The 22,951-nt window shown below is 29.8% G+C and overlaps 6 protein-coding genes and 1 pseudogene across 6 annotated transcripts; 6 read left to right on the forward strand and 1 right to left on the reverse strand.

Moving 5' to 3' along the window:
- The first annotated feature begins 5,483 nt into the window (after nt 1–5,483).
- Nucleotides 5,484–6,508, forward strand: LOC119673861 (3-oxoacyl-[acyl-carrier-protein] reductase FabG-like). The gene has a single exon (XM_038084945.1). The coding sequence runs from the start codon at nt 5,649–5,651 to the stop codon at nt 6,414–6,416; it is 768 nt and encodes a 255-aa protein (XP_037940873.1). The 5' UTR covers nt 5,484–5,648; the 3' UTR covers nt 6,417–6,508.
- A 1,266-nt stretch (nt 6,509–7,774) lies between these two features.
- On the forward strand, nt 7,775–8,854 carry LOC119673862 (glucose 1-dehydrogenase-like). The gene has a single exon (XM_038084946.1). It carries the CDS (start codon nt 7,991–7,993, stop codon nt 8,759–8,761), a length of 771 nt encoding a protein of 256 aa, XP_037940874.1. The 5' UTR covers nt 7,775–7,990; the 3' UTR covers nt 8,762–8,854.
- A 726-nt stretch (nt 8,855–9,580) lies between these two features.
- Nucleotides 9,581–10,562, forward strand: LOC119673863 (uncharacterized oxidoreductase TM_0325-like). Its single transcript, XM_038084947.1, has one exon. The coding sequence runs from the start codon at nt 9,641–9,643 to the stop codon at nt 10,430–10,432; it is 792 nt and encodes a 263-aa protein (XP_037940875.1). The 5' UTR covers nt 9,581–9,640; the 3' UTR covers nt 10,433–10,562.
- A 52-nt stretch (nt 10,563–10,614) lies between these two features.
- On the forward strand, nt 10,615–12,380 carry LOC119673864 (2-(R)-hydroxypropyl-CoM dehydrogenase-like). The gene is made up of 2 exons (XM_038084948.1): nt 10,615–11,554; nt 11,679–12,380. The coding sequence occupies exon 1, from the start codon at nt 10,639–10,641 to the stop codon at nt 11,503–11,505; it is 867 nt and encodes a 288-aa protein (XP_037940876.1). The 5' UTR covers nt 10,615–10,638; the 3' UTR covers nt 11,506–11,554; nt 11,679–12,380.
- On the forward strand, nt 11,563–12,380 carry LOC119673866 (annotated as a pseudogene).
- A 7-nt stretch (nt 12,381–12,387) lies between these two features.
- On the reverse strand, nt 12,388–13,943 carry LOC119673865 (60S ribosomal protein L13a). The gene is made up of 3 exons (XM_038084949.1): nt 13,838–13,943; nt 13,186–13,426; nt 12,388–12,824 (listed from the first exon to the last, which is right to left on the reverse strand). Exons 1-3 carry the CDS (start codon nt 13,856–13,858, stop codon nt 12,469–12,471), a joined length of 618 nt encoding a protein of 205 aa, XP_037940877.1. The 5' UTR covers nt 13,859–13,943; the 3' UTR covers nt 12,388–12,468.
- Nucleotides 13,944–16,039: 2,096 nt separating this feature from the next.
- Nucleotides 16,040–18,281, forward strand: LOC119673867 (src substrate cortactin). The gene is made up of 5 exons (XM_038084950.1): nt 16,040–16,209; nt 16,268–16,671; nt 16,736–16,857; nt 16,992–17,981; nt 18,039–18,281. Exons 1-5 carry the CDS (start codon nt 16,046–16,048, stop codon nt 18,129–18,131), a joined length of 1,773 nt encoding a protein of 590 aa, XP_037940878.1. The 5' UTR covers nt 16,040–16,045; the 3' UTR covers nt 18,132–18,281.
- Nucleotides 18,282–22,951: the final 4,670 nt, after the last annotated feature.

Below are 22,951 nucleotides of genomic sequence, written 5' to 3' on the forward strand. Positions count from 1 at the left end.
CGTGCCTATTTCAATTTACGACTATGTGCGGTCTTGTTTTTTATTTTTTTCCGACACTAAGTGCCAATTATAAATTTTTTATGGAAAAATTTTTCAAAAATTGGAAATGATACTTTAAACTAAATTCTAATTAAAATTTATGACTTTACAATGTAATAATTATTTTTTTTTAAATGTTTCAATAAAATTAGGGCTTGTTAAAAAATTTATACATACTTGTATTATTTAAAGTAAAATAAAATATAAATAAAATAATTCATTTCAGTGCAATCTTTTTAATGGAAATCATAAACAATAATGGAAATCATAAATAATAATGGAAATCAGTTCAAAATTATAATTTATAAACATACAACATGCAAACTGTACATAATAATTGTATATTTCTATTTTAAATGTTAAATTGAATTATTTTAAGTTGCGAAATTGCCGCCGTACCCTAAAGTTGAACTCCACCAAATTGGTTTTAACACAATTTTGTATAAAGATTTATTATTACTGAAAGCTGCAAATCATTAAGCTAACAAATTTAAAGCTCAGCTCTTTGCATTTTCTAAAAATTTTAGGATTTTAATCCAATGTATCTACGCCATGAAGCGTGGATAGATCGCATAGTAAAACATACAGAATTATGTTTTTTGTACTACTTTATGGTAAAACCAAGAGAGGAAATTTTATTACAGACTCATTCATGAATTAAGAACAAGATTTCGTATGAATAATAAAATATTACACATAAAAAAATAACTAAAAACTTAATTATAAAGAATAACATATTTCAATATATCAAAAAATAAAAAAAAATAATGTATACATTTGTTATATATTAACAAAAGTTATATATATATATTTACAAATCTACACTTCCGAAAATTTTATATAATTAAGATATCCTGAAATATGCAATTTTTAATACATAATAATCATATGAAATTATTATTTTTTAATATTATTAATTTAAATATATCTAGATTAATAAAACCCATTAATTATATTATCTATTAATTATCAATTGCTTTTTATATCCAATGCTAATTTAAATAATATTTTAAGACCTAATTAATATATTTAAAAATGCATAAACAAGTCCTTTTATTACATACATATATATGAAAATAATTTATTAATTAATCCTTGCTTAACAATGTAAATATTTTTCTATATACGTAAATAATTTTTTAAGATAAGATGTGCTCGGACTTCAATAGTGGTCTCTAATCAGGAAATACAACAAATACTATACGAGTAGCACAAATAATATAATACTTTCATTATTATGCTATAAAACATAATACCTAATATTTCCTTATAAAGTTTTATTTATTTAAAATTATTTATATTATTAATAAATTTAATTTTTGTCATAAATTCGATGTATAGTTTATATGTAGTGTTTTCAGAAAAATATTCATTTATATCTAACACATGATTTCTATATACTAGATGTGCTTGCATACCAAATATTTAGAAAATATTTACTCCTAATTATTTTTAAAGATCTAAAATTTTTTTAATTAATTAAATTTTTTCTTTTATTTTTTCGATTTACAGGGTTTATGAAATATACACTAAAGTGTATTGTTGCTTAATCGAAACAACTACAGAACACGAGTTATTTTAACAGGAGACTATATTGTAATAACACAAGCATATAAACTAAACATCACCAGCAGTGACGAAATCACGATATATAAGGTACCGTGTTTCAAGAAAACTCTGGAGCATTCCCTTTGCTTCTTTCTGACTTTCTAGAAAAATCAAATAAATTTCATTTCTAAACTATATCTTAAAATTCGTATATGCTCCATAATGTCGTAATTAATTTTGATAAAGACTCTAGTGTAGTATCGTCACGGATCTATCAAATCTATACTTGATCACTGCTAGGTGACACAACCTACCTACTCACTAGGGTTTATAGCATTGCTAATATAGCAATAGAAGGAATTCCTAATACTCGTATTATTACTTTCAAACGTAGTGCTCCATGTATCAATCTTTATATAACATATTCAACAATAATCACTGTATCAATATTGACTTAGTAACTATAAGCCGCACTCTACCAATTATACAGATGACAGGTTTTAAAATCAACTAACTGTAGTTTTCTGTGTGTCCATAACAGGCTCACTTGGAATGAGTTATGCTTACAGTGATATGATACACAAAACTATTTCCCATGATAAACCCTAATAATTCATAGCGTACTCAAGAAAACTTCGCGGACCTATATTTTACAGTAGAAGTGATTAATTTTATTTCAATTTTATTTTTCATATGAACTTCAATTTATTTTACAATAGCCCCACATAAAATAAGTCTCTACTATGAGTAGACTCTATTGCTAATAATAAGCACTTTGATTATTTGAATGCATCTTCATTAACGATTATTATTATAAGAATCAATACTTTATTATATATATGTATTATTTATTTTAACAAAAAAAAAAAAGCGACTACAGTCCGAAGATAATTAAATAGAGATATATTTCTAACTCATTTAATTCCCAAACTGTATTTATTTATATATTATTAGCTATATTGCCCATACATAAACACGCTTACATTCAATTAAAATATATAACAAATATATACGCACATGTTACACATATAAATATAAAAATTAAATAAATATAACTTTTAAATAAATATAAATATTAAAACATAATTTAAATTATCCAAAGATTAATTAGCTCTAAGCAAAAGAAAATGTTTTGAAAAAAATTTTGTATCTCATATGTGGAATGGAAAGACAGCATTAATATTTATTTTTATAAAGTAAAAAAATTTAATAAATATTGTAAGAAATTTAAAAATATATATAATTTTTAGATTTTAATATAAGAAAATTAGAATTCTGACCCTCGCTTTTAGAACGTAGAACGGAAATTGTTATTAGAGTTGTAGACACGGGAATACTTTATACTACTTAAATGAAAAAAAATAAAATCAGCGATTGATTCAATATATACAAATTAAAAATTAAAAAAAAATAATATTAAAACTCAAATGAGTTAAATAAAATAAATTGTTATACGAGTATTTTTCAAAATGTGATTAAATTTATTTCCTCCAGACACAAAAATTCCCCGATTATTCTTGTGCTCAGCTCTAATTGTTAATCTCAAATAAAAACTGGAAAAGTTAAATGATTTTTTGAAAAAGCATATAAATTATAAACACATACATGTTCTGTAAAATAAAACCATATGTAATATACCTAACAATAAAGTAAAACTAAACATAAAAAAATCTTAAGGTTCACTTTTTGGTCGAATGTGTCGCGTCTTATGACAAAAAGAAAACTAGAACGATTCGAACTGTAATGAAGAAACAACAACAAAAATTTTATTAATTTATTTAAATTTGGCTGACCGAGTATTGCCAAGTACTCAACATCAGTGATCTTAGGAAATATTCGAATTTTTTATTTAATTATGTTAGTTTATATATATTTTCCATATATATATTTTGTTGGATTGCAAGTGCCAGTCTGTTCGAACTCTTCTATAAAAAAATCATATGCAGTCCAATTCAAAATGTTGTGTACTACAAAGCACTTTTGTCCTTCGTTAATAACTTATTCATTCATGTGAAAAACTATAACAGCAGAAGGGTAAGATAAATACAGATTTACGATTATTCAAGTGAAACTAATAACCTTATATCTTATATATCATCAGGATGTCCATAAATAGACATTTAAATGTTTTGTTAGGGAATTATTATACTTATAGATATTAAGAAATAAATATTAGAAATAAGTCTAAGAAATATACGATTTGAAATATACAAACTGTAATTGAGATTGAGAAAATGTTCTCTTTTTCAGCATTGTGAAAACGGATCCAAAATGAATGTCTTCAATAATCGCTTAATTAATTAATAGCCTTATAAAGATAATGTCAAAAAATTAACACTCTAGAATACAACACACTATGAAACGCTATGAAAATGTAATAAGTTTTGTAGCTCAACAAGATCTTCTACAAGGGCAAAGAGACTGCAAACAATCTGCAAGTACTGGATCACCCATTAAATTCTATGGACCAGACCATTTTTGTAGTATTGGCTCACAACAACATTTTGACAAAAAGTCAAAATGTTGCTATTGGCGCAACACTCAAAGTCACTACCTACCTGCGTTACCATCTGAACAATTTCAGTCTATATGTGGAGACTGGATCCGCCTATTTTTATTTCTGTTTGATATAAAGAAATTATCAATAGATTAAATTTTAGTGTTCATTGGATGAGCTGACCACAAAACATCTATATTCCCCAAGTTCACACAGAAAACTATTTCTTTAAGTCAACTTTGTTATATACTCTATTAAATAGTCTCTAGAGGATTACGAGTATTAAATAATTTAGAAAAGAAAAGCAAAAGTTAATTTTAGCAAATATCTCTCACAAAAAAAAAAAATAATAAATTGAATAATAAATATCGAGGGTGTTTAACATACCATGAATTCACAAAACCTGCCGAACTATATTCAACCCGACGATGTCTATTTTTTGCCATCGTTCTATATTTTTTGATCATCCTTTTTTGCGTGTTTCCGTGATTTCACATTAAAATATGTAAATCCTGCTACATTTTTTTCCATAGGCATTCTGATTATGTATCCCAGTTTATGTTCATAAAACACATCATTATGTCACCATCTATGAATTAGACTAACTCTAAATTATAGCGTCGTATATATACACATATTTTCTGATTAAATTGGCCCAAGAAATGTTTTAAAATACTTTACTCACTAGTATATTGGTTTCTTTGCCATCATTCGCATATCTCACTCACATATTTGGCTTAAGTGAGATTGATGAGTAATTTTGGAATATATTGGCACTTTATCAATTGTTTTACTAAACAATATATAGATATTACTTGGTTCTCAAGACAGTCTTTAAAATTAGAAATTTTTACATGAAAAGTACATGTAACTTTATTTGTTGTTAATCGGCGTTTGTGTCGTCAACATTGAAGTTGCACGTAGAAGTTGTCGCAAGATGGCGCGTTTCGCTGTTGTTTGTGGAATGAAGGTAATGTATTTACAAATTTAAAGCCCGATTATTTATTATTATTGTTAGGGGATATATCACTCCTACCGTCGGGTCTATTGTGCTTTATTCTGGGTTTAAAGTAGGTCTCTAAGCCCTGTTGCGTCAATAAAAAGTAGTAGACCTACTTTTCAAAGTTTTATGGCCTCTTCCGCCTATTCCATATGTGCATTAGTGCAGGGCATTCTAAGAGCTGCTCGATATTTCGTGAACAAATTTATATAGACAGATAGCATATTGCTTATAAAGGACTTATAAATGACGTCGTTTCATTCGATCTTAAGAAGAAAAACTTCTCATCGTTAAAGTTTTTGGAAAAGCAAATAATACGACTACACAACACTTTTTGATCTTTATTCTCATTAGCTCTTATCAAAATCAAACTATTCAACACTGGAGAAATTCATTATCAAAGCGTAAACGAATAAAAACAAAAAGACATAAATTTCAAAAAATTTAGTAAAGTAAAAAATTAAACAAAGCAATAATTGAGTTGATTTGCTGGGGGTGAAGTGATAGTGAAGTGGTAGCTCAATTGCGTAACAAACAGAATCGAAAAATTCATTGACCTTCACTATGAACTTTGCTGGCAAAGTTGTGCTTATCACTGGCGCTAGTTCCGGTATTGGAGCCGCAACAGCCGTAAAATTCGCCAAATTAGGTGCTGTGCTAGCCTTGAATGGACGCAACGAAGCCAATTTGGAAGAAGTTGCTAAAAAATGTGCTGCAGTTGGACAAAAACCACATTTAGTTATTGGTGATGTATCCAATGAAGCCCAAACCAAATGTGTTTGGCAAGATACCATTGATAAATATGGCAGACTTGATGTTTTAGTAAATAATGCGGGCATCATTGAAACTGGTACAATCGAGAACACTAGTTTGGAGCAATATGATCGTGTTATGAATACAAATTTGCGAGCAATATATCATTTAACAATGCTGGCGGTGCCGGAATTAATAAAAACAAAGGGAAATATTGTCAATGTTTCCAGTGTGAATGGTATACGTTCGTTTCCCGGTGTTCTAGCATATAATATATCTAAAATGGGTGTAGATCAGTTTACGCGCTGTATTGCCTTAGAACTGGCAGCAAAAGGTGTGCGTGCAAATTGTGTAAATCCAGGGGTGACCGTGACGAATCTGCATAAACGTGGCGGCATGGATGCGGAAGCATATGCAAAATTTTTAGAACATTCAAAAACTACTCATGCACTTGGTCGCCCTGGTACTGCTGATGAAGTAGCTAATGCTATTACATTTTTGGCTAGCGATTTAGCAACGTTTAGCACAGGCGTTAGCTTACCTGTTGATGGCGGCAGACATGCAATGTGTCCACGTTAAATGAGAAATCGAATCATCTTTCGAAATTTTTAACACAATGAAATTTATGTGCATTTATTAATATTAAAGTAAATAAAAATTTTTGTAAATTATGTTGTTTGCATATTGTTTTGTCACTTAATTAAAATTGACTAGCACAATTTTGAATTTGAAAGAAATAAAAAAAATATTCTCTCCAACCGAGTTACCGAGAGTAGTTGCAAAAAAAAATTTAAGAACAGAGTTGTGCAATATTTATTCAAGATGAACCTTGCGTCGAAATAAATGCATATATCTACCAATTGCGTTCAAGCTAACAATAATTTATTGCACTTAATAAATATATTAAACATTTTGTTTTGCTTCTCTTTTATTTAAAGTATAAACCAATTAGAAACCTAAAACATGTTTTTAACTTTAATTAACAACTTTTTGGAAAATAGAAGTTCTAAAAAGAGATGCATCGTTTTCAAAAAAAAAAGGTAACCACCAAACATTTGCTTACCTTTTTTTGTAAATATGTCAAAAACAGCTCACTCAAACTGTCAAAATGCCATGAAGAGCTTTTATTTAGGGTATGTTCAACGTATTCCTTTGCATTTGGAACGCATGCTAAAGTCGTTGGGACGCATTCATACAGAATGTGATGGAATGGCACATTCGCGTTTAAAATTTTATATGCAAGAATGAGTCATTCGCTTCTCATTTTCAATTTTTGACCAAAATGAGCCATTTTCGGCCAGTACAAATGCCGTATTATACACACAATTTTTAGCATTTTCCATGAACAGTCGATTGATTTCTGGTAACAAAACAAAATGTGACATTATCTATTAACAATTGAAACATAAACAAACAGAAGCTCTCCTAGAACTTCCACAACTTTCTGACTCAATTTCATTTCATTCGAATTGATTCCATACATCCATTTACGCCAATGGAAACGACCAAATCCTAATTTGATTAACAAAAATTGATTAAGCTGCATGGTATTAGATCCATTTAATTATTTTTTATGAATACACCGCCGCATCCGCCGCATATTATCAATACATTTTTGCTAAAAAAGTGTCGAAATGACATATTACTTTCGTTTGTAAACTTGTAACAAAGGATATCTAAGCAGATGGAAAACGTAAACAAATGAAAAAATATCAAAAACTGTCTAATTGAAAACCCAAAGCAATAATGTAAACGCTTTACGTTTGGAAACTAACTTTAGCAAACTCCAATAGCTTAAGTTCGTAATGTAAACGTATATGTGAAAACTTATCTGCAACAACAATTGCGTATTTCAATTAATGCCATTTATTTGAATAAATGCCTTTAAAACTATTCGTTTTGTTTAATACAAATTTTTAAAATGTTGAGTTTTCTTAAACAGTTGCAACACTTCCAATTAATGGCAATTTAAAGGGATTATTACAAATAATAAACGCTTTATATATAAACCATCATAAGAAATTTAGAAAATATCTGGCACCCTGTCAATATTGTATAACAAACATCAAGTACTAATTTTGAAGAGCTTTGATAAAAACAGTTATTTTAATCAAACTGTGCCATAAGTACCAGTGGGTCATCGCATATTTACAATGGACTTCAACAATAAAGTCGTTATTGTCACAGGTGCCAGTTCTGGCATAGGTGCTGAAACAGCAGTACATTTTGCCGAATTGGGTGCACTTCTAACCATCGTGGGACGTAATTTAGAGAAACTCAAAGAAGTAGCAGAAAAGGTAACAAAAGCCAAAGGCAATGAACCACTGCTGGTACAAGCTGATATGAACAAAGAAGACGATGTGAAGCGCATTGTAAACGATACACTATCCAAATATAATAAAATCGATGTATTGGTTAATAATGCTGGAATATTGGAAACCGGTACCATTGAAAATACCAGCCTTGAGCAATACGATCGAGTTATGAACACAAATATACGTTCAGTATATCAGTTAACCATGTTAGCTGTGCCAGAATTAATAAAAACAAAAGGAAATATTGTAAATGTTTCGAGTGTGAATGGCATACGTTCTTTTCCGGGTGTGTTGGCTTACAACATCTCCAAAGCTGCTGTTGATCAATTCACACGCTGTGTTGCCCTTGAACTGGCCTTGAAGGGTGTCCGCTGCAACGCTGTTAATCCCGGTGTGGTTATTACAGAAATACATAAACGTGGTGGCATGGATGAGGCCACCTATGCTAAATTCTTAGAACATTCACGTACCACTCACGCCTTAGGTAGACCAGGTGAAGTTCGCGAAGTATCGAATGCTATTACCTTTTTGGCAAGTGATTGTGCTAGTTTTACTACTGGTGCTAGCTTACCTGTTGATGGTGGTAGACATGCTATGTGCCCACGTTAAGTTTTTGTATACGAGAAGCTATTAAAAGCTTAAATGTTATATTGCACAGATTTGCATTTATTTCTAAAATAAATTTATTATGTGCTCATTTTATACAATTATTGTTTTCTATTTTAAACTATCGTAAGTTCGGAAGGGATAGCAATATATTATTTTTTTTTATAAATCAACACTTGTTGATTATAATTACAAATAAAGTTATAATGCTAGTCACAGTTCAATGCCAACAAATTTTGAATGAAATTAATTTGTCGTAGTTCAAACTGTCGCATTTTTTATACTAATCGAAGAGTAATTAGACCTAACTAATCACATAAAAAAGTTAAGCACAGAACATAAAACTTTATAAACTTTTTGAAAATAGTATTGTTAGTAAAAACGGTTATGTTGAATAAAAAACACTTATAGAGTGGAATGTCAATAACGCGCACTTCGTTATAAAATAATTGTCATTTCCTTCCGCATAACCCCCCAAGGCACGGTATCTCGAATATTATTTTCTCAGAAGGTATTGACATTAAATTTTTATACTCCATAACTCTTATTTCGAAAAGCAGACTCCGTATGTAGAAATTAGCAAAATAATATAATTATGTCTTACCTAGGGAGGACTCCACAAACTCAGTAATAAAATTAAAAAAGGAATATTTCATTCTACTTTTCTATTATGTGTACTATATAGCGATCTATATCAATTCGTACAAATCTTTAAATTCCAAAACAAACTTGTCTTCAAAACAAACAATATCTAGAATATAGTTAAACAAATTTTTCAACACATCTTTGTTCATTTTGTCATTATACTGCGAATAACTTATGAGGCAGGTGCGCTATTACTACTTTTCATAATTAATTAAATATTAGATCAATATATTAATTATGGTATCTTTTGAAGGAAAAGTGATTCTTATTACTGGTGCCAGTTCGGGTATTGGAGCAGCCACCGCAGTTGAGTTTGCAAAAGAGGGTGCCAGTTTGGCTTTAGTTGGACGAAATGAAGATAAACTAAGAGAAACAGCAAGTAATTGCAAAAAAGCAATTATCAATGATGTCGCAGCAACTCAAACCATCCTTGAGTTAAAAGCTGACATGAATAATGAATTGGAAGTTCAGCATATTATAACCAAAACTATAAAACAATTCCAACGCCTGGATGTGCTTGTAAATGCTGCAGGAATAATTGAAACCGGTTCCATCGAAAACACGAACTTAGAGCAATTCGATCGTCTTATGAATACTAATGTGAGATCTGTCTATCAATTAACAATGTTGGCCGTACCGGAATTAATAAAAACCAAGGGAAATATTGTCAACATATCAAGTGTTTGTGGTTTGCGTGCTTTCCCGAATGTATTGGCTTATAATATATCAAAAACGGCTATTGATCAGTTTACACGATGCGTTGCTTTAGAACTGGCAGCAAAAGGTGTGCGTTGCAATTCTGTCAACCCAGGTGTTATAGCAACGGAATTGCATAAACGTGGTGGTATGGATGAAACTGCATATGCAAAATTTTTGGAACATTGTAAAACTACACATGCATTGGGAAGGGCTGGGGAAGTGCATGAGGTTTCGGGTGTGATTTGCTTTCTAGCTAGCGAGAAAGCCAGCTTTATAACTGGTGTCAACATGCCAGTTGACGGTGGTCGACATGCAATGTGTCCAAGATAAATGCAGATTGCAATAAGTATAGTATATTTTGAGACTAAGAAATACAATAGCTTAGCTATAATCTTTTCAAAGGTGCTGGTTTAGGACATAAATCTGAATATTTTGTATTGTGAAATTAAATAAAATTTGATGGCAATGCATTCAAATACTAGATTATTTTTTTTTCGTAAAAAAAGTAAATAAATTTAATATGTAATACTTTAAATATGTCCGCTGCCAGAAAACAATATCTGTCATTATACCACAAATTCTGGATGTGCAGAAGGCTAAATTCAACGAAATGTGACACTAATGGCAGCAAACTTAAATTGGATTTCAAAGACAAGGTAGTATTTATCACTGGTGCTTCGTCTGGCATAGGTGCACAAACAGCTGCGGACTTTGCACAACTCGGTGCTAAATTAGCCTTGGTTGGTAGAAGTAAAGAAGGTCTAGAGAAAACAGCGCAAAGATGTAAATCCAAGGAAAAACCGCTGACACTTCAGGCAGACTTGCAAAGTGAATGCGATATACAAACTGCTTTTGAAGAAACTATCCAAAAATACAAACGTCTGGATGTACTTGTTAATGGCGCTGGTATCATGGAAATGGGTTCTATAGAATCTACAAACTTGGAGCAGTATGATCGCACAATGCAAACAAATCTAAGATCCATGTATCAACTTTGTATGCTTGCAGCACCAGAGCTTATTAAAACAAAGGGTTGTATAGTTAATATATCCAGTGTGTGTGGTGTCCGTTCCTTTTCAAATTTGGTAGCTTACAATATTTCCAAGTCAGGAGTAGATCAATTAACAAAGAGTGTTGCTTTAGATTTGGGACTCAAGGGTGTACGTTGTAATTGTGTTAATCCAGGTACTATTGTAACGAATTTGCAAAAAAGAGGTGGAATGGACGAAGAAGCATACAAGGCATTGCTTGAACGTGGTAAACAATCGCATGCATTGGGCAGGAACGGGAATCCAACTGAAGTTTCAAGTGCGATATGTTTTCTTGCCAGTGAAATGGCCAGTTTTATAACAGCTGTACAGCTATCTGTAGATGGTGGTAGACACGCACTGTGTCCCAGATGATTTAGGAAAAATATCTAACTTAATCCGTATTTCGAAATTAAATTAGATGGTAATTTATTTAAATACTACATTATTTTATTTTTTCCAATAAGAATATTTGAACAAATATATTTTTTTAATATGTCCGCTGCCAAAACACAATATCTGTTATACCGCATTTTGTGGGTGTGCAGTAGGCGGATGTCTAAGGAATCTGTCAGCAAACTTAAAATGAACTTTAAGGACAAAGTGGTATTCATCACTGGTGCAGTTTCTGGTATATAAGGTCTTAAAAAGACCGCGAAGAAATGCAAATCTAAGGAACCGCCAATAACAATTAAGGCAGACATGAGAAGCGAATGTGATATCCAAACTGCTTTTGAAAAAGTTGTACAAAAATACAAACATCTGAATGTGCTTGTTAATGGCGCTGGTATTATGGAAATGGGTTCTATAGAATGTACAGATTTGGAACAGTTCGATCGTACAATGCAAATAAATCTAAGGTCAACTTTCTATGCTTGCAACATCAGAGCTTATTAAAACAAAGGGTTGTATAGTTAAGATATCCAGTGTGGTGAAGTGGTGAAATGGACGAAAAACATACAAAGCATTGCTGGAATGAGGTAACCAGTCGCATGCATTGGGCAGGAACGGGTATCCAAATGAAGTTTCAAGTCCAAATGCTTTCTTGTCAGCGATATGGCTAGTTTTATAACAGCTGTACAGCTATCTGTAGATGGTGGCAGACATGCTCTGTGTCCCAGATGAGTGGAAATGGCAAAATTCAACTTTTGTTGGCAAAAAAATATGGTAGCGGCATATAAGCGACAATAGAATTCCAAATTTAAAGTGCAAAACTTTAGATAAACAATAAAAATTTTTAAAATATAGTAGAACAGCTGTTTTTTTAACTTATTGTTTATTTAAAAAGATTTATGTTTTTCACTTATTAAATTTACACAAGTAAACGAATTACGAATTTTAACATTCGTAACCATAAGACTTGATGATTTTGTTGAAGGGTTCGGCAGCCTTTGCAATATTTTCGCGAGCCTTGTGAGTCAACTTCTTCATTGCTCTGTTGTGCTTGAGTGTGACACGCAATTTGGCCTTGCGCTTTCTTTCCAAACTCTTCACAACATCTTGGTAATGCCAACCAACTTCATGTGATAGACGACCTACTTGACAGTATTTACGGTCCGAACGCAATGTCAAGCTGCGCATAGCAATTGGTACACAAACACGACGACGTGTATCGTATGGTGGTGGAATACCATCGAAGACACGTAAACGTGCAAGTGCAGCTTGGCCGCGCAATGTTTTGTGTGGAATCATGCCTTTAAAAAGAAAAAAAAAAACAAACCTAATTAGAAACTACTTAGTTATGCGTATTCACGTTGTTGGAATTTGTTTCAGTCATGTGTTGTTACATATTCTGGATTCAAATAATGTAGGTAAGTTGTAGAGAATCATCAGGAAATACATACAATAAGTATAAATTGAGAACATGTTTACGTACCTATAAGAAAACAATAGTAAATATTAATAAATTGTAGAAAGGTTGAAGAATGTAGGATTTGCAACGATGATTATCAGTGAGTTTGATTTCATTTCATTATACATCAAATAATGTAGGTAAAATTATTTTTTACATCATAACTCAAACTCCAGATATAAATAATTGCAATTTACACATACCTCTAACAGCTTTGTAGAAAATTCTTGATGGTGCACGGAAATGGTATGGACCACGGGCAGGATTAACATTGCAACGTTTACGCAAGTAAGCCAAGAACTTAATTTTGTTTCTGTAAAAATGACCAGAAAGATTCAATTCTTCGCATCGTACAACAGCTACTTTGCCACCTTGTAAAAGATATTTAGCAACGACGGAAGCCAAACGGCCGACCAAATGGCCACGACCATCAATAACAACGGCCTGCAATTATAAATAAAAAATGTAAAGCAAATGTTACAAATACAACATACACGAATCAAAAATAAGGTTATGTTAACACTAATTCATTCAACTGCAAAATTTTTACACAATAAATGTAACCATTTAACGATTTTTAATTCGATTTTATATTATTCACTTTAAAATTAGTGCTTCTTTTAATTGTAACTTCATTTTCGTTAAAAATTTGACAGATAGCGTCACTTGTGGCACGTGTGAGATTCCACAAAAACTTTCTTCACTATATCAATTTATAAGTACGGTTTATCAATAGTAAAACTGCAATTTTAATCAACATTTTATTAAAAATAGCTAAAGGACACTTTACTGCAAATTTATATATATTTAAAACGTAGTTTAACTTAATTTTTTTCCCAAAAATTCCGCACTTACCCTATTCGTTAAACCAGTCATGTTTAAGAACCGTACGAAAAGAAAAAACCGAACATTTGGCCCACACAACGGAAGCGGTGTTTCATTTCAACGCCATGTTTGAAATTCTGAACCGATTGAAACGTTGTGAAAAAGAAATTGATAAATGTCAGTTTAGATGCCAACGATTTTAATAAAATAGTAATTATTTTTAAAAATTATAATAATATAATAATTAAATAACAATTATTGTATTAATATGAAATAAAACATTTTATTTATATATAAAATACTAATATATGATTTTTGTTTGTTTTCGAATTAATTTTTTTTGATATGTTTACAAAATCCTTATATTGTGACATTTACCTGGAATGTTATACTACGTTTTCACTACTTACTTAGTAAGTCATATAGTAACATTGAGCTTTTTGCGTTTACATTATCATGAGTTACTTAAGGAATGGGAAAGAGCTTTTATGTGTCAACAAGTTCTAGTTTTAGAGATTTTCCGCGTTTACATTTTAATTGTAAACAGATTATATTAAATGTTGTATTGGTTGAATAAAATAAATCAGCATGGAAGAAAACGCAGAAAATTTAAGTAATTTAATATATGGTGTAATGTTTATAATGTTGTTCACAAGATAAAAGCGGCAGTTGCTGTATATACAAAAAAAACATACAATACTTTTTAAAAAATTATAAATAATTCAAAATCAACCAATAATAGTGCTTTCTTTAATGATTACTAGAAAAAAAAATAGAAGTGCTGGACTTTGATAAGTATGGGCAGTAAATATTATTAAATCAAGAATAAAATTTTGAAGAGTTGCTATTTTGCATAAGAATGAAATCCGTATGTCGGTTGTGAGAAGACAACAGAGTTTGAACACTAAATAACCACAACCCAAATAAAATGAAACATATTTGGAACGCATTCGTTGGAACGCATATATACAGAATGTGTGATCATTCGCGCTTGAAATTTTGTATGCAAGAATGAGCCATTGGTTTAGTGATTATTATACATATATAATTTGTAACATTGTATTTTTTTTATATTGCATTATTTATTATTAAATAATATTCTAATAATTTATTTTTTATTAAAAGAAAAATACATCTTCGCTCAAAATTTTCGTTTTAGTTTTTCATTTACAAACTCTCAAAATGTGAAAAAACTGACTTAATTTATTTAAATCTGTTAACTGACGAAAATGTATTAGAAAACTATTCCCATACCTTCCCATTAACCTAACGAGAAATTCCTAAATAAAATTTTAGTAAACGGATTTAATCTTCAGCCAATTCCTCAATAAATTAAATTCAAAATTCGATTCTAGAATTGAATTTGTGCATTGATATAATATTCTCGATTTTTGCAATTTCATTGTAATTAATTATATAAAACATTTTTCGAAATATGTAGGAGAGTAGCTTTAATATATATTACTCAGTTTTTATTGGTAATGCTTTTAAAACTATATATAAGTTTAACAATTAGTAAAAATTAAAGAATTACTTAATATGGCATTTACACTGGCCTCTAATGGCCACAATCTCAAACGTTAGTCATATTTTTTTTAACACAAAATCTTATGTAAATTTTTAGTACGAAATAAAAGTTAGTACTAAGTTTAATTCAAAAATCTTGCTAAAGATTTTTAGCCAGTGTAAATGCAGGTTTAGCATTCACTAAGTATAACAATGAGATTAGCATAAAGGGTGTTATAGAGAGAGTATGGTATAGAGAGGATATTATAATACTCTTTTATAAAATTATGAATATTATTAAAATATTATGACTACAACAAAATTTTTAAATTTTTATTATTAACATTGCAAAAATGAGTTTGACATCTGTTTTCTGTCAACGAAACGGTTAAATATTGCAAACCACAGAAGCCGCTGTACAAACCGGTTAAGTGAAGAAATGTCATATAACGCCAAGTTGATTCATTCATAATAATTATTTGTTATTTTTTGTAAATTAAAAGTTTATTATTAATATTTAAAATTTCTGGTTAGAGCTGCAATAACAAAATTTATAAAATATATTAAAATTATTTGAAGTGGCTTGTTTATAAAATAATATAAAAGTAAGTAAAATTTATATGTATATAAGGAAACCACTCCCTAAGCTGGTTATCATATATCAAATTTTTGTTATCTTTGGTTTTATTTAATGACTAATCATATATTATCTTTTTTGTGTTGTAGTTAAATATGTGGAAGGCTACAGCTGGTTTACAAATACAAAACTCTGGTACGGCTGCAGAAGATGATGATTGGGAAACCGATCCAGATTTTGTAAACGATGTTAGTGAGCAAGAGCAACGATGGGGATCAAAAACCATTGAAGGTAGTGGACGCACTGCTGGAGCGATTGAGTATTGAAAAACATTTTTAGTAAAAGTGAAAGATTTGAACAATGTTAACTTTATTTAGTATGGAAAAATTGCGTTTAGAGACCGAAAAAGCTGATCAAGAGAAAAAGAAAAAAGAAATTGAAGAGTTAAACCCTGGTTATGGTTATGGTGGAAAATTTGGCATTCAAACAGATCGTATGGATAAATCAGCGGTAGGGCATGATTATCAAGGCAAAGTGGAAAAACATGCTTCACAAAAAGACTACAGTGAAGGATTCGGTGGCAAGTTTGGTGTACAAACAGATCGTGTAGATAAATCGGCTGCTGGATGGGATCATGTTGAGAAAGTAGAAAAACATGCATCGCAAAAAGACTATGCAACTGGCTTTGGAGGCAAATTTGGTGTACAAAAAGATCGTGTAGACAAATCTGCCGTTGGCTGGGATCATGTCGAAAAAGTTGAAAAGCATGAGTCACAAAAAGGTGTGATATTAAAGTTGACAGAAGAAGGTGAAAAATCAATACTAAATTAATTTATTTCACACAGATTACAGTAAAGGTTTTGGTGGTAAGTTTGGAGTACAAGAAGATCGTAAAGATAAGTCTGCTGTAGGATGGGATCATATTGAAGCACCACAAAAGCATGAAAGTCAATTAGATCACAAAGTTGTAAGTATGAAAATAAAATATACTCAAAGAAATAAATTGTTATTAAATTTATTCTATTTTATATTTATTTATGAGCACAGTAAAATTCAATAATAATTTAAAAAAAAAATTTAATTCACCCTATCCGTTTTTAGGGTTTTGGTGGAAAGTTTGGTGTGCAAAAAGATCGTATGGATAAATCTGCCGCTGGTTATGATGACAGTGATAAAAAAGCGATAGGTACTAGTTACACAAAAGTCAAACCGAACATTGAGGGTGCTAAACCATCTAATTTGCGTGCAAAATTCGAAAATCTTGCCAAAAATACCGAAGAGGAAACGAGGAAACGCGCCGAGGAACAAAAACGTATACGTGAAGAGAAAGATAAACGTGATCGTGAGTTAGCAGCCAAAAGGACAGTCGTTGAAAATACACCATTGCCAGCAGCTGAGGAAGCGCGTGCACCACCACCAAAAGGTGCACGTACTAAAATTAATACCGGACGTGAAAGCAGTATTGGTAATGCTATTAGTGCATTTAATCAAATGCAATCGCCAACGCAAGAAACACCTCCACCACGTAAAGAACCAATTACCATACCAAAAGCAACAAAACAGGATGAGCCGAAAAAGGTGGAATGGGATTCAGAAGTTGAAAAAACTAAAACTATTAGTGTGCATGAAACTAAAATTAAAGAGACTGTTACAACTTTACCACCGGATGTTATACCAGCTATAGAAATACATCAAGTCGCTACGCCGCCAGAAATAGAATCACCACAAAAAACTGTCGCTGTTGAACCGGAACCAGTTTATCAAAATCAGGATGAAATCATACAGCAAGTTATTGATGTTGTACCAAAAGTAATTGAACCTAAAGTAGAACAAAGCCCAGTTAATGCCCAACAAAATACACCAGTAACTACTAATATTAATACAACTCCTGATGCGATTGTTACCACACCAACTTCCACATCTTCCACAACAGCTGCACAGCCAGAAGAAGCAATTTATGCCAATTCAGAAAATTTATCTGATTATATCGAAGACACTGGTATACATGCTATTGCTTTGTATGATTATCAAGCAGCAGATGATGATGAAATATCATTTGATCCTGATGATACAATTACACATATAGAAATGGTTAAAAAAAATATTATACTCATTTTATTTTAAAATTATAATTTAAAACATTTACAGATCGATGAAGGTTGGTGGCGTGGCCTGTGCAAAAATCGTTATGGACTATTCCCTGCAAATTATGTGCAAATACTGAATCAACAGCAGACATAAAAAAATTATTACTGACTTTTTAAAACAACAATAATGCAAACGGCAGACAATGTTGGCAATATAATACATGGAGACATACTTGAACTCTGCAATTTTTGGCATTTTCTAAATTTAATAAGCGGTAGTATTATATTTTATTATTTTAATTATTTTAAGAAATGCTTACTAAGCATTTTAAATTTATTTTTCATGGTTAAACAAAAAAAATTTGAATTTTTTTTGGAAAAAATTTATTTTGCAAGACTAAAAAAAGTAACGATAAAAGAAAATTAAAAAAGTGTAATAAATGCTCAATACATAAATGAAAATTAAATCATCTTAATTAATAATATTTTATTATTACAATTTGTAAATTGTATAATTTTCATTACCAAACAAAATTCATTATTTTTTAGACAACGAAATTATAAATGCAATAATTTGATGTAATAAATTATATTTGTATTAATTTGTTTTTTAACAATGCTTGTGTTATATTTATATGTAAAACATTGTTTGTGCAACTTATACATTCTTTATTTTAATATATTTTTCAAAAAATATGTTAGATTTTATGCAAATTTAATATAAGAAATTTTTTTAATGTTTGTATGTCTATTAAAGGATTTTATCACCGTTTTTTAATTTAAAACAAATAATTAAGACATTGTTTTATTACTAATGCTATGTTATATATATGTACATCTCCACAAAAGAGAAAACTCTACATAATTGGAGACTTAAAAGATTTAAACATGTTGCATTTTATATGAGTAACAAATAAAGTTTTAAAAAGACTAAAAAGCGCTTTGATTTCTGCTTGTTGAAGTTATAGTAGATGAAGCTGAACATTTTCTGTTGGAAATATTAGTTTATTATATTACAAATTGATATTTAGTTATTTATTTAAATGAAGTTATTTATTTATTTATTTAAATATACAAAAGTATCTACGATGAAGTTTTTACCATATAATGAAGTAGATATTATTTTCACAACAGGTACAGAGAAAGAGACGAAAAGAAGACAGTAGACCGTTGCCTATAAGAAGTAATAATACAAAATAAAGACCTTTACGAATAATTTATTTACTTATAATTCTTTACTGTTGTTGTGGTTATTAAACCCAAAAGCCGACTTGATAGTAACTACATAAAACGTTGAAAACAGATGGGAAAAAAGTTAAATTATCGAGTAAAGTTGGATAAAATATAAAGAATTAGGTAATTATATTGAATCGAACTTGGATGTGGGTGAATAAAAACAGGATCGAAGTGTAAACCAATAGCGCTCAGATTTGTAATGCTCATTTGTTTCTGAAAACAAATAAGAGTAGAGTTTCAGTTGAGGCACACAGAGTCAGGTTTGTGGCTATAAAAAAACTGAAATATATCGGCGAAAATAAAGCATTATCTTCAAGCACTCCTTGGTATTCGGTAGATATCTTCTGTATTTGACAAATGTTTTGTATATTTTTATATTGTAAGCTCATCATTTTGTTAAAAATCAAATCAAATGCTTGTGAGATCTACTTTAGTCAATTTAGATAGATTCAAACAGTGTTCATCCTTAAGCAATGTGACTAGTTTTGCTTAATATATAGACTATAAAAATATCAAAAATGACTATATCTCAATAACAATTACAGCTTTAAGTGCATTTCCATATTGCGCATCATATTACACTTCTCCGATTGTTCGATTTAACTCTCCTGTTCCAAAAAAGGAAGGAGAGCTACAACTCTTCTATTTTTTTCTTAAAAATATTTTTATAATATACAATTATCTGCAATTTACCTGTTACAAACCATAATTTGGGAAACGCTGCCGTAGACAGCATTGATATAATTACTGTATAATATAATTAGATTGTTTGCTTATGAATGGGACTACTTGTTACAGTTTTGTGATATATGCAAAAATTAACTATCTTTAAGAATATTGGTTATGTACATTTTTGTTTGTTATTGATATTGAATCTTATCTTAGTTAAAATTTCATTAAAATACAATTGTTTAAGTAATGCATTATTTCCGTATACTTCATACTACTCGTATGTTCATAAATATGTACTCTGAACTGACAAACTGATATTGACTTAAATTACAAGTCAAATCATCGATTGAATCTAAAAAGATCCGATAATATCAATAAATTAATTACACACATCCCTTTCATAGTTTTTATAAAGATTAAAGTACTTTGTTTCATAAAATTACTATATTTAAAGGATAAAACAATAAAATCACTTGGTACCGGATCTGAATGAGAACATTAGCTTTCAACCTCTTTATATTGAACAACAAAATTTTTTAAATTAAAGTTTTATCAAAATGGGACCTCCATAAATAGTCGGTGTAAGACGACACCGATTCAGTAGAGAAGTTATTGATTTGACAGTGATGTAAAGCAGCAAACATTCGTAAGTAGAGCAAAGGGTAGCAAAGGGTTAAAGCTTTAAATTTTTACATATGTTGTTTATAAAACGAAGTACTTTAAAATACTTGTAAAAGATTAGTTAATAATGTGCAAATCATGTGATATAACGATATTTAAATAGAAGGTATTACGAAGTACAATTGGACGTTGCTATTATGAATTGAATTAACTGATAGAAGGTGCCAGAGTTGTGAAATTTATTGGAAAACAAAACCCGTCTTGACTAGAATATAAGATAACAATGGGGAACCCCAGAAATGTTCAAAATATGACTGCGCAGAAGATCGATGAAGGTGTGACGATTAAAGAGTAATGCCTGTGGATTACATTACAATGTGTACCTATATATTCCACAGAAAGTCAAATACACAAAAATTAAAATTTCAGAAACATACAGAAATTTACTTCCAAGAAAAGAGTGAATCAAATCTGTTTGTGATCAGTAGCAAGAAAAAGGAATTCATTGCAAAAAATTTGTTTAAAACGATTTATGAATCCAATTTTTCAAAGCGAACATTTTAAATTATTGTGATGTGTAATTTTTAAACTTATTTAAACCTAAACAAAATCTTTTTAAATTTAATCATATTCTATTCGTAAAAAGGCCAGGTAGGCCTAAAAAAGACTTAACTAAATAATACATTGTGCTGTTCAATAAATCATATTAATACAAACTATAAATATTTATATTTGTAAATTTAATATATGTACATATATATATATATGTATGCATACATATGTATATAAAGCTATATATTTATATTCAAATAATAATTTTATTAAATAAATTGACCAGTCTTTAATCATACTTTATCAAATTAAATAATTGTTGAATTTTATTTATATATATATTATTATGTTTTTATTGTATATACAGTCAAACTTTTACTTCCACACTTCTATAACTCGAATTACTCTATAGCTCGAATAAAAATAATGGCAAGTGCCAATAGGAATATGAGAAAGTGCATTCTATAACTCGAATTTTTGTTTTAAGTAGAAATCCATTTTGGTGTTAGGGAAAGTCCCTTTTTCCAAACCAAATGTTTCAATTATTTCTTTTTTATGTTGCTTCTTTGTGGAAATGCCATCGCTGATAAACGGTAGCGCACTGCTGGATTTGGCCAACTTTCTACATGGGACGAAGAGAACGATATTCCTTTAACTTTCTTGAATAACATTGATGAAGACCGTGAATTGATGTAAAAGTGAAGTAAAAGTAAAGTAAATAAAATAACTTCCTATGCTACTCTTAACCATTACATTATATGAGCTTGACAATAAAATTTATATATCAAGCTTTCCTATAGATGACGATATTATTGAGCATTATATAGTTTTGAACTATTGGTTCCGATTTTAAGCGCGACGGAAATTGATGATGAGGGTTCGGTGGATGAAATTGTTTACCAAGTCGAAGTCGAAGACTCATTCAAAATTCTAAATTTTTGTTTGCAAACCAATGATACAACAACTGATGATCACTATTAGAGTGTGAATAAAGTGGAATCTCTTTTTACTGAAAATAAAAAAATGCCCCAAACCCTAATTTCTGAATATTGCATTTGATTGCAAATAAATAAATAACTTAAAATGTAATTCTTCTTTCAAAAATAAAAACAAATAAAAAAATTCTCTAACTCGAAGTCTCCATAAATCGAACCTTTTCTTTGCAAAATGTTACTCCGAGTTATGGAAGTTTGATTGTATATGTATAATACATTATATATGTATGGTACGTTGTTATGTTATCTTAAAACCCTGACACTGGCAGGCATCAAATGGCTGATGTTCGAAAAAATTTAACATGGCAGCACTGTTTTTTTTTTACATCTTCTTAAAAACCGTTAATATATACATATTTAAATTATAACCCCAAAAAAATAAACCGTTATATTTATTTTATACAATTTTATATGTAATAAATTAATGTACATATATGTATATTTATTATATTTATTAATTAATACAGAAAAATAAATATATACTTACATATCGATAATAAAAGATTATTTAATATTTTATATATAATATTATTATTAATACTGATATGCTGCGCAAATGTCAGGCGGTGTTATCGGGTGAATTCTACTAAATAAAATTATTAATTTATTAATTATTAATTGCATGTGTATTTGCATACAGTATAAAAAGTTTTTCCCGCGCATACTGCACACCCACTAAAAACAATTTAATTGTTTTATTGATAAGCAATAATTTTAAGAAATATGCAGTAATTGTTCTCAAAAATGAAGTTTTTTACAAAAATTAAAATTAATATAATTATTGATATAATTATATTGAAACTTATTACATGCATATAACTTCTGTTGCAAACTTTGTATTTCCATCCGAGTAGATTTATGGCCGCACATATCAAAAGACACGTACTTTTAATGTTTG

This window comes from Teleopsis dalmanni, chromosome 2 (genome assembly GCF_002237135.1).
Source record: "Teleopsis dalmanni isolate 2A chromosome 2, ASM223713v2, whole genome shotgun sequence".
Taxonomy (NCBI): domain Eukaryota; kingdom Metazoa; phylum Arthropoda; class Insecta; order Diptera; family Diopsidae; genus Teleopsis; species Teleopsis dalmanni.